We start from the raw sequence: 13672 nt of genomic DNA on the forward strand, positions 1-13672 counted from the left end.
GTGTGTGTGTGTGTGTGTGTGTGTGTGTGTGTGTGTGTGTGTGTGTGTGTGTGTGTGTGTGAGTTGGTTGTGTTCAGACCTGTCCCACATGGAATGGGCAGGCTGGAAGAACCCGGCCAGAGATGGCAGATTAGGCTATCAGGCTGTCACATATGCCGACGACAAGTCGTTACAGAAATGTCGACTTCTTTTCGTCGCTACACAGTAGGTATGATGACAGCTTCCTACTCCACCAACACGTTCCTGTGAACTGATACAGCGAAGACTCAGCACCGTCCGATCAGGGACAAACCCACAACGCCAACCGAGAGTCCTCCGGTATCCACGGCGAGGCTGATCGGATAAGTGACAAGAAAGAGGCGAGTCAGGATGACTAAGGCCATCGCATTGGCGACAGCAGCAGGAAACCCTAGCCACCGAGAAAGTTCACAACAGTACCAACGCCACACCCACCGAAACCAGGGCCTTCGAGCCTATCAACATCGCCAGGGAAGCCTTCTTCACAGGCGACACCCTCAACAACCTTTACCTCGGAACAACCAACAGCCTCAGAGACGAGAACTCCAGAGGCATCGAATTCATCAGAGACGAGACCCTCAGCGGCTAGCACGCCAACAGACGAGCCCACCTCGGTGACAAAGCTGTCGACGGAGGAGGTGGATTCATCCACGTTAGCGAGTACTACGGGACAGGCGACCACGACTGCTGCCTCGCTTCAGCAAGGCTCTTCCTGTTCAGATGGTCAGTCAATCATCAAATGACTTACCACCAGTATGGAAAGACAGGTGCTGCTGGTGAAAGGGCTCCTCGACGCGCAGGCTGCAGTTCGACAGATTTTAGTGGGAATTTTGACCATCACCGACAGGCTCGCGGTATGTACGGGGCGAGACTTCCCTCTATAGCCAGCCAGACAATTGTCCTCGCCGAATTTTCCCCTATGTATCATGAAAATGGTTTCTCGATCTGTTTTGAATTGGAGCACAACCTCTCCAGGACAAAGCCTCGTGGTTAGGTAATATTCTTCACACTCAAACTGTTCGTGGCTTTCCAGATGAAACTGGCTATTCACCGAAATGGGATTCGGTGATGTAAAGTAGCGTGATGTTACAGCCGCATTAGGCTAGACCGTCGTTTGAACAGGGGCATTCACTGGCATCTAACTAGAGAGCACGTGCCTCCACCACGGGGAGAAAGAAAGCCTTGGCCGACATCCCTGTCTTGACTTGCAAGTTGCATTCTTCTGTGCAAGAAGCTGTTCTCTCCTCGTCTCACCTCGGATGGCGAGGCGAGTGACTACAAACTTTTGTTTACCGTCATATCCCCGCTTGAAGAGTATCTCTTCGACGTACCCTAAGCATGCTGCCGAGTGATTACACCGCGGCGGGCTCCGGCAAGCTCAAGCTCAAAGGCGTCAAGGACTCCAAGGTCGACAAGAAGAAAAAGAAGAAATCATCGTCCAAGGCCTCGGGAAATGAGACCCCTGCACGGGATCGAACTCGGGGTGAACAAGGGCTTGACGACGAGTTCAAGGATCAATCAGTCATGCTGAGAAATCTGGAGGACGAGGATCAAAAGATGGCGGCTGAGGAGGCCAAGAGTCTCCAGAAGCGACGGGCCGATTCTACTGGAGGTGGCCATGGGGATGCCGAGCCCATCGAGGAAGAGGGCGGCGGCATTGTCAAGACAGAAGCCGAGAGACGGTATGAAGAGCAGAGACGGAGAAGGGTGCGTTCTATTCTCCTCCCAATCCTATCCATACCTACTTTCGTGGAGGGGTCTACCTTCTCGGTCTATGAGAATTTTACGCCTGTTACGTGCTGACCTGTCCGGTGACTGTAGCTTGAGGAGCGTCTAAAACGAGAAGGTGTCAAGACGCACAAGGAGCGTGTTGAAGAGTTGAACCGCTATCTTAGTAGTCTGAGCGAGCATCATGACATGCCGAGAATAGGACCGGGCTAATATGGGCTCGATGGAATAAGGCTGACATTGGAGACGGGTTTGCCATACACATGTTGTCCACACCGGTTAGGACGATACGGGAAACCATCCAAGTTCATCGTTTTGCGGAGAAGTCGACCTGTCACTACAGCTTTTTGGTAACGGGCGGCGAGAACGTGCCGTGTATTCCTCTAGCCCTGACGGCCATGGCTCTTGAAACGTCTCGGAAGGAAAAGAGTCTAAGACAAACCCGGACCCATCAGCGTTAACCTTGGATTATTAGCAAGGAGGGAGCTGGAGAAAGATCCCATCACAGACGTTTTCGCCAAGCGAGCAGGACCGGAACTCATGATGAAATCACATGATCGAGAAGTGGTTGAGCGAACAATGAATGTGCTTTATCTTGTAATTCCACAATGTCATCTGTTTATGTACAATGCTGTGTTCCACCAATGACTGTTTAGCCGCTACCACTACTCTTCATACTCGGCTCGTCCTGGTTTCGAGTTGAGATATTCGTTCCTGTGTTACGCAAACCCAGTCAGTATCCAACTCCACGCTTATCCACAATCAACGTCCATCTCGAGCTCATACACACCTCTCTGTTGCCCAGTCCATCGCCAAGTACGCAATCAAGAAGGGAGGTACCCAGTACAGAACCTGGTTTCGTGATCGGCGGAAAGTGTTGAAGATGGCGTCGGAAAGGAGGGTAGACGTAGGGTTCTGTCGGTTCGGCGACATAGCATACGTGACAATGTTCTTTTGTGTCGGAGACCCTGTGTCCAAAGTCAATGTCTTGTTGGTGGTTTCAGAGGCAAGCTGGTGGTTAGGTGCAACATGTTGCTGGGAAGGATCCGAGGGCTTCAAGGACTGGACAATCCCGTACCTAGATTTCCCCACGAGCCAATGTACCTGTGTATCAAAGTCCGTTAGTTTACAAAGTCGCAGGAAAAGTAGGGCTGTTGGGTGAGTTGGAACGCACACTCCATTCTTCGGGTCAGGGCCGTGACCGGAGCGGAGGATGCGGGTAGCTTGCATCCGCAGAGCTGGGGTAGGACGCATTTTGGGAGATGAAACTGTGCAGCCACGGCGAATCTCACTGTTAGGTTGAGAGATTGTTGCTGAAGGTCAATGTGCCTAGTTGAAGTTGCGAGGTGAAGGACGAGAAGCTCGGCCGCAGTCTCGAAAAAGGCTTGGCCCAGCTTATGTAATGGATAGCTCTAGGTTGCGTTGGTTGCGCATGGCTGCGGAGAAGATTCACCTTACGATATTATTGCGTTCTCGACTACATCAACAGTTCACGACACACGAGAAACAGAATCCGTTGTTGGATGGTGGCAAGCTAGAAAAGATTGGACACAACCTCAGCTCCCTCTGAGCCTCTCACCACCATGTCTGCGCCGAACGTCCTCAACGCCATTTCACGATGGGCGATCCCCGTTTTCATCGGTGCCTCGTTAGCACAAAGTGCCATGTACGATGTGAGAGGTGGAACGAGAGCCGTCATCTTCGACCGTCTCTCTGGTGTCCAGGAAAAAGTCATCAATGAAGGAACTCATTTCCTCGTACCATGGCTGCAGAAAGCCATCATCTACGATGTGCGGACGAAGCCCAGAAACATCAGCACCACCACCGGGAGCAAGGACTTGCAGATGGTGTCATTGACGCTGCGAGTGCTCCATCGCCCGGATGTCCAAAATTTGCCAAAGATCTACCAGGTCAGTCTCCTACCAATCCCTTTCATGGTGCAAGACAGCTAACTATTTGACCGCCAGTCCCTTGGTCAAGACTACGACGAAAGAGTTCTCCCATCTATTGGCAACGAAGTCCTGAAAGCAATCGTGGCTCAATTTGACGCGGCAGAACTGATCACACAACGAGAAGCCGTCTCACAACGCATCCGAGCCGACTTGACTCGTCGGGCGCAGGAATTCAACATCGCCCTAGAGGATGTCTCCATCACACACATGACCTTTGGCCGCGAGTTCACGAGGGCAGTTGAACAGAAACAGATCGCTCAACAGGACGCAGAAAGAGCAAGGTTTATCGTGGAGAAGGCCGAGCAGGAGAGGCAGGCGAACGTCATTCGTGCCGAAGGAGAAGCCGAGTCGGCAGATATCATCAGTAAAGCTGTGGCCAAGGCTGGAGACGGGTTGATCCAGATCAGAAGAATCGAGGCGAGCAAGGACATTGCCCAGACGTTGGCCGCGAACCCCAACGTGACCTATCTGCCCGGCGGTGGCGAGGGTGAAGGTGGCAAGGGGAAAAGTACCGGTTTACTGCTGGGCTTGAGGGCCTGATCGGCACCGTGAGTGAGTGACTCTCGGACGAGGCTTGTACTGATATGATTTCACCAACAGTCGTGTGTGAAAAACGTTGTCTTACTCTGTGGCATTTTACATAGTGACCAAAAACCACCTCTCCAACTGGGGACATTCTCAACTTCTTTTTTTTTTATATTTATATATTACAGCTCAATGTCCCACTTTCCCAAAAAAGGGGGCATATTGTCCAGAATCCGCTTCAACTACATACTTAATTTTTCTTTTCTTTCCCTGTGTGTCGAGCTGTGTCAAATCCTTGTCAGCCGTTCATCGTAGGTCGACTCTCAATGTTCTTCGCGCGCGCTCGGTCCCTACACAACGATACATAGTGAGCCTACTCGAACCCCGAGGCGGGAGGCGGAAAGGGTTCGGCGGAATAAGACAAGGGCTGGCGCCCCCAGAGCCTGACCTTTGAAAGTCTCTCCGACCCTTTTTCTCACTACCACGTCTTTTACAGAGGCGATGTCTCAGAGGTACCCTAACTACGTCGACGGGTCCGGGAAGAGGCGAGCGATCGAAAGCAGCGATCGTGCAGAGAAGAACCTGAAAGGACGACGCTTTTGGGAGACAAAGACCACATTCCTTGGGTCTTTGGAGCAAATGATAAGGCCAAAAAAGGCCCGGAGACAAAGAGAACCTATGAAGGGTGGTGGTGGCCATCGTCAAGGCAGATGGTCAAATGCTCAGCCAGTCTAGGCGTCTCCATTCGGAATCAAGAATGCAATATATACACTATCAGAAGTGAAGAATAAAAATAACAATAATGATAGCCAATAGACAAGGAGCCGATAGTGTTGCGGTCTCCCTCGAAGCGGCAATAGGGAAATGGGGGAACGTTCTTGAAGCGATAGCAATCACGACTTTCAGAACCTCATCATCTTCCTCCACGGCTTGTAGTTGAACTGCTGCCTCTTCACCATCTTACCGCTCGAGCCGCTCTTCGTCCATACACTGAGGGCACCGGGTCCTCCACACATCTCTCCTTCTGCCCCAGTGCACGCCATGTTGCAACTACCCTCATCCAACACCGGAGTGGTGATCTCGTTGCCACAGAAACATTGTCCGGCGTATTCAGTGCCCGCAACAGTATATCCGCGTGAATCGCAGAACGAGACGCAAGCGCCGTTGCTCATGTTCGGGCCGTTGAAGTTTGACCATTGCGCAAGGGTGCGCGGGTTGACAGTGTCCGTAAAGCAGCCGGTGTAAGACCAAGACGGGTTTGATGACGAGGGAACAGTGGGCGTAGACGACGCCTCGGTAGCAGGTGAAGATGAGGACGATGAGCTCTTGGTAGGCTAAATTAACAACTGTCAGACTGAATATTTTTTGATTTCTCCTTGGTCTTTTTGGACCTCAAACCTGGGATTGAACTGGGAAGAAGGGAATTGGGGCATAACAGGTTAGGGAGACGAGGTGATAGTAGCAATGTCAGTGGGGTCAGCCGAGGACGATGAAGAGAACGAGTACGCAGTGACACAAAGGGTATCAAGGAGTAATGGTCAAAAGAGAAATCGACGTCGTTGAATCAGGGAAACTGGTTGGGTTGGCGACATCTGACCCACCCGCCGATGAGGCAGCAGCGGATGGGGTCCAGAGCCGGAATTTGTCTAATTTGCATCGTTGCCATCGTCGTCTTCGACACTGTCATCATCATCACTAGGGGGAGAAGTAGAATCTGTATTTACCGAAGCTGGGTTGGTTGGTGGCGACTCGGGGCTCTCTGTCGGGGCCGCAGCGCTGGAAGTTGTGATCGTGGCAAGTGTGGTAGGAGAGCCCGGCGCCGAATGAGAACCACTTGAGGTTGATGAAGGAGCAGCGGAGGGAGAAACAGCGGGAGAGGACGAGCCGGCTGGCGGGGGGTTGGCAACTTGGACAGGTGCTGAAGGACCGGGGCCGAACTGAGCGTTTGCGCACGAATCACCGGAACATTTCTGGTAAAGAGAAATAGTCCCGGCACCACCGCAGAACTCGGAGTCATCACCAGCACAGCTCATGGTGCAGGCTCCGACAACACCAGGAACCGGCTTGCCACTGTCAGGTATGGAGTTGCCGCCTGGAGGAAAGTGTTAGCAGCTCAACTTCTGGAGATTGACAGGTCCTTACAATAACATTCATCAGCATACTCAGACCCGGCGATAGAGAAACCCTTGCTCTCACAGAAAGCAACACAGTTCTCGTTGGTCATTTGACCGTTGGACTGGCTTGCACCGGTCAGAACACGATTGAAGTAGTTGTCGGTTCCGCAGCCCATGTATGACCACCCCTGGCCGGTCAAGTCGGTGAAGAAGGTGGTGTTGGAGGGAGTGATGGTAGTTGGTGCGCCGCAGCCGGACTGAGGAGTCGCGGTTGGACCAGGTTGAACGGGATTGCAACCCGGTAAAGCTGGGAGTAGGCCACTGACTTGCTCGTCGACCGCTGGTGCGATACGGCAACCTTGGGCCTGAGAGTCTGGAATCAGGTCGAAAACAGGGCAGTCCTCAACCCGGCCACTGTCGTTGGTGCACTGGTCAACAGCAGACTGGAGCAAATCTGGATCCCAACCCATAACGAAATCACCGTGGCCCCCATAACCAGTAGGGTCACCCATGGACCAGACGAAGGGCTGTCCATTCCCATACCACTGATTGGCGAACTTCCCAGTGTCCCAGATGACTTCGTAGAAAATTGAGATCAGATGAACAGGGAAGTCGGCTGGGCAGGGACCCGAGTTGTACGAATTGGCGGGATAAGAGACGTGAGACATGTGATCCGGCGAGTCCAAGTCCTTGCCGTTCCAGCAAGAGGGAAAGAAGACCTGGGATCGAAGCCCATTGGGACAGTTGTAGTTGGGAAAGTTGGGGGTTTCTGGCTTAGCCGGACCGTTGTAGTCGAGGCAGTTGTAGCTGATAGCCTGGGTTGCAAAATCATCGCCTCCAGTTCGCTTGAAAGGGTTTCCGGCAATCATACGGAAGCCAGGAGGGAAGGCTTTCAAGGTCTCGCCATTACCGGCCCGCTGCAAGTAATACACAGTAGCGCCGCCGACCTGGTCGACACTTTCAAATGTCCCATTTTCGTGTTGGAAGAACAAGGCTGGGATCCAGTAGTTGCTGAAATCTCCCTCCACCGTGCAAGACGAACAAGTAGACCGCTGGGTCGAGTTGTAGTCCATGGCGAAATCAAACCCGTTTCCTCCCATGATGGTGTGCAAGTGGCCAGATACTGCCCCTGGGTTCACAATAGGGTCGGCTCGCTCAACCACAATCGGGGATTTGCATGGCAGTCGCCAGAAGGCCGATACTGGCGAGGCTGCAAGAGCGGCCACAAGGCCTGTAGTGAGAAGAACGGACATGCTGCGTGCTGGTATGACGGGTTCCGGATTGGAATCGAAGTCGGGAATTCCGGGAACGCTCGACTGCTGAATGCTATAAAAGAATGATTCTCTGACAAAGGACTGGACGTACGACACTTTCGCACAGCGAATAAAGAATGGACGGCGAGGGTCTCCGACTCTCGAGCCAATAAACGAACGTGGTTATAACAAAAAGGGCGACTTCGGATAACAATGAAAGAGACTTCAGAAAGATCCCTGGGGAACGAGGACTTGATATGAAGATATACTGACTCCTCCTCGCCGAGGTTCCTTGTGCTGCCATCGACATCAAGGGCTAGGATGGTCCGTTGTGAAATTGCAGACCCTGTCCTTACCTTTTCGGGATGTACAGGGTAGATCCTGTTGTGCCTTTGCGTTGTGACAGAGATAGACGAAGGCGTCTGAGTGGCGTGTTTGTTCCACTTCGATTCACGCCGCTCCTTCCATAGTACCAATTGGCTGGAGGGTGGTCAGATTCAAGTCTGCTGAGCAGCTCAATCTTTATCCGCCGAGGACGTTATCATTGTTTCCTCCAAGTTAGTCAACATGGGTCGGAGAGCTCTTCTCCTGCAGGTGGAGGGAAACGGTGCTGTAGCGTCCTGCCATAGTGCGAGGGACGCCTACGGATAGGCGAAAGAAAGCGAAAAGTATCCAGGCATAGACCGATGTGGGGAAAGTTCCACTACTAGGATGCTGCGGAATAGGAATACATTATCAGCCGTCTGTTTCAGAAGTGATATTGAGGCTGGAAAAGGTCGACATCAAGGGCGGGGGGTTATCTGATCTCAAGGAGGACAGAGGATTGTTTCAAGTTGAGCCACATGAGGGCCAAGAGACCACGAGGCGGAATTCTCGGGCAATTCTGTCGTCCCCTGGCTTTGAAGAGAGAGCATTACCAACACCTCATGCCTCTTGATCTCGAGATAGGTATTTTGCTGCATTGCTCCATTGCTTGAACGGGGATATTGGCCATTGATAGACTGGTTTGACTTAACCATGCCAGCTCCTCGCAGGTCGGTCGGTCGGTCGGTCTGGACTGATCTTGAACAGATCCCCTAGTCGCGGATTCGCGGAAATTCAACAACCCAACTTCGGTATTCATTTGCGCTCAAGCGTGGCCCCAGCTCTCTTGGCATCGTCCTGCATGTCATAATCAGGTCAAATGCATGTCACCGCCGTCTGAGATACTGACCATTTAAAGGGGGCTCGATATATCCTCAATCAACAACGACAAACTCGGTTAGTGCTTCGCGTGGAGGACAGCGCACCCCCTGCATCGAGGCCAGGGATACTCGTATTCGTTGAATCGACCATCCAACACGTGGCTGAATACGAAGTCGTTAACCGCGCCGCCGATTCCCTTCTACTTTCACCACACTTCCTTCCCATGTCGCCGACCTCATGTTTGTTGGGCACCTTCGATTTCGATCTTGCAGATCCTCGTTCAAGTCGATCTCTGGCTCGCGGAACTTGGCCTCGACTTGGAAGGCAGGCAAACAACGTTTAAATGCCTCTGGACCTATCATGGTGGCGATTTCTCCAAGTCCGACCTGAGCTGCTTTGTGAGCAAGACCATGATCCCGGAAAAGGGATGCCTCAAGCCGGTCTTTCCCCTTTCAATAGCATCCTTGAGGTTGAAATCCCATCGCCGCTCTCGACATCTGTCCAGTGGTAGATCCCCTTCAAGTGCTGGAACCCGTCCAAATCGATGGGTGTCAGTGATCCATTGCTCTGTTACGATATCACCCATAGCCACGGCCACGATCAGCTTTCCGGTTATTGTGTTTTGAAAGGGTCTTCTGGAATGCATACGACTGTTGTTTTGTTTATATTTGTGCTCACTATGCTTTCCAGACGTTCAAAGCTTGTCATTACAGATCTTTTCTCCTGAATGCTGGTACTGCCACCGAAGATTGGCACAGAGGCAGCACCAGAATAGTCGGCGTATGGTACGGACGCAACTCGCCTGGTCACAGGTTCTCGGCATGATGGTTGCTCACTTGATAAGTTGCTATGCGTAGCCGTATTTGTTGCGGAGGATGGTCGACAGGCCCTTGAATGTGGGGTTGAGGCTTTGGTGGCCTGCTTTTGAGCGTGTGTGTTTCTGTTTTCTTGTCCTGAGAATTGATGCTTGCGATGTTGTCGTCGATCATCAGCTGAGATACCCGACTGGGCTTCCTCAATTTCCAGGTTCGAATCCGCTGCTTGCGTTTCCTCAATCTTTCGCTTGCTCTTTGGTCGGCCAAGCGCTCAAAGAGCTGCACAATCATCTTCGCCTCGGAAATGATCTTGGGCATCAAGAGAGCTTTGTGGAGGATTCGCAGTGGCTTCTGTGGACTGAAGACGACCATAATGATCAGCAACCCTTCGATAACGCCAGATAAGCATTCATCTGGCCGGGGCTCTAGTTCCTCCGCTGATGTACGCGCTGCAGCTTGGGGGTTGTCTAAGAGAACATTTAGCTTGTCGGCTGCGTCTTGTTCCGTGGTACAAAGCACAGCCTGTGGCGTATTTGGGACTCTCGGTTCGCTTGAACCTTCTTCGACTCTCTCGTTATCTCTTGTGCAAATTTCGACCTGATGCCCGTTGTTAGGACTTGGAGAGGAGAAGAGTCACCGCTCTGGACCTGGCTAGCTGTATTTCGGTGCTTTTGTCGACTGGACCCTGCAACTGCTCTTCAGCTGCCAGGCATTTGTCGGCGCAGTCAATGACCAGCCGTAGTGGCGGAGTTCTTATGCAATCCGAGCATGTTCAGTCCGCACCACACTAGCGAAGGCCCAACGACCACCTGATCCCAAGAAATTGACGTCGGTGCTCAAGATAATGGGCTTGTGGTGAGCGCCGGTGGACAGAGGCAACCCGATCTTGTTACTGTCCTCGCCGAGCATGAAATATGGGCCATTGGTGTTGCTGAATGTGCGGAGGAGGACGAAAGTATGGTGGAAGTCTGCGATAATTGGTAAGCTTTGATTGAAGGACCTGACGACAACGCCATACCAAGGTAGAGGCTCGAATGCATTTGGTCAAGACTTGGTCTTAAAGCCAGGAATTCTCTACCGGATCATTAGGAAGATGATATGTTAAGCAGTCGCCTTCAACAAACAGGTTTGTAACAATCTTACGCCGAAAGCTGTCAGATAGAAGAGAGATACGGCGCCCATTTCTGTCGACAATCACCGTCAGTCAGGGAGCAAAAAGAATGAGGAGACGACATGAAAGGAGGCTGGAGATCGAAGGAGCAGTGCTGTTTGGGCACATATCGAAGGAAGCGACATCTGCGGAGGGTGGACAGAGCACAGCAACAGGTCTACAATGAACTCGGCAACACTCAGCGTTGGAACTCGCCATGCCTTGTTTTCCACCTTATGGGTTGCTCTTCTTTGGATGATGACGCACACCGCGACCAGGTAATTCTACAGTAATTGCATCCCGACGCGGCTCATGATCGGAAGGCTTATTGTCTGTGGCTACCTGCGCTGTCTAGGAAAGAGAATATGTTCACTATACCCGTAGGGTAGGCACAGAACCACCCACCACCCAGTTCTCCAGCGTTGTCCGTCCTTTTTTCAAGATTAGGATGGCAGTATGTGTGAGACTGATTGGAAGCTGACAGCATCGGAATCCACAAACTGCTGATAGAGGCAGCCATCTGTCGACCCGGCCACTCCCTGTCACTCTTGAAACGGTGTTCGGCTAGGACCGAATTTGCAGCCAGCACAAGGTCAAGCTGGTGTTCTCGATGTGGAGAGGTCTACGCGGTCCTATTGCGTCGGGTCTAGGGTAGGACAGACGGGAAGTGCTGCGCTGTGCAGAGAGAGGGGAAAAGAGAGAACAATATTAAAGGCTTAGTATTGTTCTCGATGTCTCTGATTTTCCAGCCTGCCTCGCTTCCGCAGTGCAGAAGATCAGGAGGATGAATTGAAACACGGCGAACCAAGATTCGAAAGAATTGACAGACAAGATGATGGCAACTTGGAAATGGAGTGCAAGAGGTAGGCTGATACTGGGCGAGGGCACAAGACAGAGTAAGGAGTTGAAGTGGACGATGCGAATTCACCTTCGCCTCACTTTGCGTCCCCTCTACTTCACTTCTCTTTCTCTCTCTCGTCCTCTTTTACTGCCTCACCTCCTGGTTCGTGTTGCCATTTGTCCTCTGGATTGCTTTTCAGAATCAAAACAAACACCTTCATCATCAACATCTCTCACTTTTTCTGCATCTCTTCCCTACTCTTCTCACTGTCACCACCTCACATTATCTTCTCTCCTGCTCCGCTCCGCTCTCATCACCTGCTCGAGTGCGCCAACGGCATCCAGTTCCTCACTGCAGTAGCATCTCTGCTGTTCAGTCAATACCATCATGGCTACTGCGGCGTTTGTTGCTGCTGGCAGTTTGCCCACCGCGGGAGTCGGAGGCGCCCTGTACGATGAGGCGTTCCAAGTTCCAACCTATCCAGCTGCTCCATTCAACCAGGTCACCTGGCGTCTCATTGACACTTGGAACAACATCAACGTCAATTACAACACCAACCGAGGACTCGCAGCCGGCTTGGTTTGGGCCACCCTGGTCTATCTGCTTGCCCTCACTCCAACTCGAAAGAGAACGACTCCGTTCCACACCTTCATGCTCATCGGCCTGGTCTTTATGCTCATCAAGTTGATGATCGATATCGTCTCGGCTCTCACTGCTGGTCTCCAGTCCTCCTCAGCCTACACCTTCCTCACCCTCGACTTCACTGACAGCATCTGGACGAGTGACTTCGTAGCAACTTTCGCCACCAGCCAAGTCACAGGATGGTTTGCCTTCATCTTCGCTGCTGTCTGTCTCTGGCTCCAGGCGAAAGGGTTGATGACGGGGATCAAAACTCGCTACCCAATTGTCTACAAAGTCATGCTGATCTACCTCATCCTGACCTCCGTGGCCGGCCTGGGTGCCGCCATGGCATACAGCATCCAACAGATTCTTCAACTTGGCCAGGACGGCGCTGAAATTTACGATTCTCTCAACCAAGCATACAATGCTCGCATCGGATACCTCGCCGCTTACACAATCTGCATTGGGAGCTTCAGCCTGGTCTCCATGGCTTCAGTCGTCGATATCGTTTGGAAGCGTCCTTCTTCCATCGTTGCGAGAAATAGTGCATACGCCTCGGCATTGAATTTGATCGGGTTGTTGTGTGTCCAGTCGTTCGTCATTCCTTGTAAGTGCCTCCTTGCCTATTGTCGCCCTCTCCATTCTAACGCTTCAACAAAGTCATTTTCTGCATTCTACAGATCGTCCCTGTGCAGACTAGCATGCTGCACCCAGAGATCATGCTCCTCCCATCCGTCTACGTGATGCTGCCTCTCGGCTCACTCTTCATGACTGTCAATTCCACCGTTGACGACCCCGAGGCACAGAAAGCTTCGCCGCTGCCGTCGAACACCACGCCTTCAAAGCCTGCCTTTGCCGATAGCCTTGCAACCTTGACCAACAGCACTACTTCTGCGGCCTCGCGACCCTCTTCATATATGCTCGAGGCAGGACATGGCAAGACAGAGACAGATCGAGAGCTTAGCGCGATCGATTCCATGGGCTTTGGTGCAGCAGCCGGGAAAGATACTGATGTGGCATTGAAGAACAAAGGTGTTGAGGGCAAGGAGGCACTCGTCTCTGAGAAAATGGTGGTTTAGACATATTGGGGCTCCTTCTCAAAATCGCCTCAACAATCAACCACATTCGACGGAAATCAGGCGAGGTCATTACAACCATTGTGCTTTATGTATGCTCGCGTGGCTCGGTCCGAGAAACCTGCATTCTCGGGGGTCAACAACCACACGGCCATCTAGGGAGGATTTTTTTTCTTCTTTTGCTGGGTGATATCTGTCACAAGCTGAAGATGCACTTACGGTCAAGGGCCTGGGATGGGGAGCGGGGAAACCTACATGCATTAACTGGAAGTATTGGTCGTGAGCGAGTGAGCATCGATTGAAAGGAGGGAATGAAACACAGCAAATACATCGGCAATCACGCACGGTATGAATACGCAGAGGATGGACTTTTTCGAGAGACGCAAAAAAAGGA

The 13672-nt window shown here is 52.0% G+C and overlaps 7 protein-coding genes across 7 annotated transcripts; 3 read left to right on the forward strand and 4 right to left on the reverse strand.

The window, feature by feature from the left end:
* Nucleotides 1–1356: 1356 nt before the first annotated feature.
* Nucleotides 1357–1959, forward strand: Z517_12386 (uncharacterized protein; the record flags this gene model as incomplete). The annotated part of the gene is made up of 2 exons (XM_013422800.1): nt 1357–1725; nt 1840–1959. 2 exons carry the CDS (start codon nt 1357–1359, stop codon nt 1957–1959), a joined length of 489 nt encoding a protein of 162 aa, XP_013278254.1.
* Nucleotides 1960–2411: 452 nt separating this feature from the next.
* Nucleotides 2412–3000, reverse strand: Z517_12387 (uncharacterized protein; the record flags this gene model as incomplete). The annotated part of the gene is made up of 3 exons (XM_013422801.1): nt 2412–2460; nt 2537–2824; nt 2921–3000. The coding sequence occupies 3 exons, from the start codon at nt 2998–3000 to the stop codon at nt 2412–2414; spliced, it is 417 nt and encodes a 138-aa protein (XP_013278255.1).
* Nucleotides 3001–3329: 329 nt separating this feature from the next.
* On the forward strand, nt 3330–4238 carry Z517_12388 (prohibitin-1; the record flags this gene model as incomplete). The annotated part of the gene is made up of 2 exons (XM_013422802.1): nt 3330–3656; nt 3714–4238. 2 exons carry the CDS (start codon nt 3330–3332, stop codon nt 4236–4238), a joined length of 852 nt encoding a protein of 283 aa, XP_013278256.1.
* Nucleotides 4239–5869: 1631 nt separating this feature from the next.
* Nucleotides 5870–7590, reverse strand: Z517_12389 (uncharacterized protein; the record flags this gene model as incomplete). The annotated part of the gene is made up of 2 exons (XM_013422803.1): nt 5870–6315; nt 6366–7590. The coding sequence occupies 2 exons, from the start codon at nt 7588–7590 to the stop codon at nt 5870–5872; spliced, it is 1671 nt and encodes a 556-aa protein (XP_013278257.1).
* Nucleotides 7591–9581: 1991 nt separating this feature from the next.
* Nucleotides 9582–9962, reverse strand: Z517_12390 (uncharacterized protein; the record flags this gene model as incomplete). The annotated part of the gene is made up of 1 exon (XM_013422804.1): nt 9582–9962. One exon carries the CDS (start codon nt 9960–9962, stop codon nt 9582–9584), a length of 381 nt encoding a protein of 126 aa, XP_013278258.1.
* Nucleotides 9963–10343: 381 nt separating this feature from the next.
* Z517_12391 (uncharacterized protein) lies at nt 10344–10630 on the reverse strand (the record flags this gene model as incomplete). Its single annotated transcript, XM_013422805.1, has 2 exons — nt 10344–10558; nt 10609–10630. 2 exons carry the CDS (start codon nt 10628–10630, stop codon nt 10344–10346), a joined length of 237 nt encoding a protein of 78 aa, XP_013278259.1.
* Nucleotides 10631–11968: 1338 nt separating this feature from the next.
* Nucleotides 11969–13281, forward strand: Z517_12392 (uncharacterized protein; the record flags this gene model as incomplete). Its single annotated transcript, XM_013422806.1, has 2 exons — nt 11969–12809; nt 12863–13281. The coding sequence occupies 2 exons, from the start codon at nt 11969–11971 to the stop codon at nt 13279–13281; spliced, it is 1260 nt and encodes a 419-aa protein (XP_013278260.1).
* Nucleotides 13282–13672: the final 391 nt, after the last annotated feature.

The sequence above is a fragment of the Fonsecaea pedrosoi genome, assembly GCF_000835455.1.
Source record: "Fonsecaea pedrosoi CBS 271.37 unplaced genomic scaffold supercont1.9, whole genome shotgun sequence".
Taxonomy (NCBI): domain Eukaryota; kingdom Fungi; phylum Ascomycota; class Eurotiomycetes; order Chaetothyriales; family Herpotrichiellaceae; genus Fonsecaea; species Fonsecaea pedrosoi.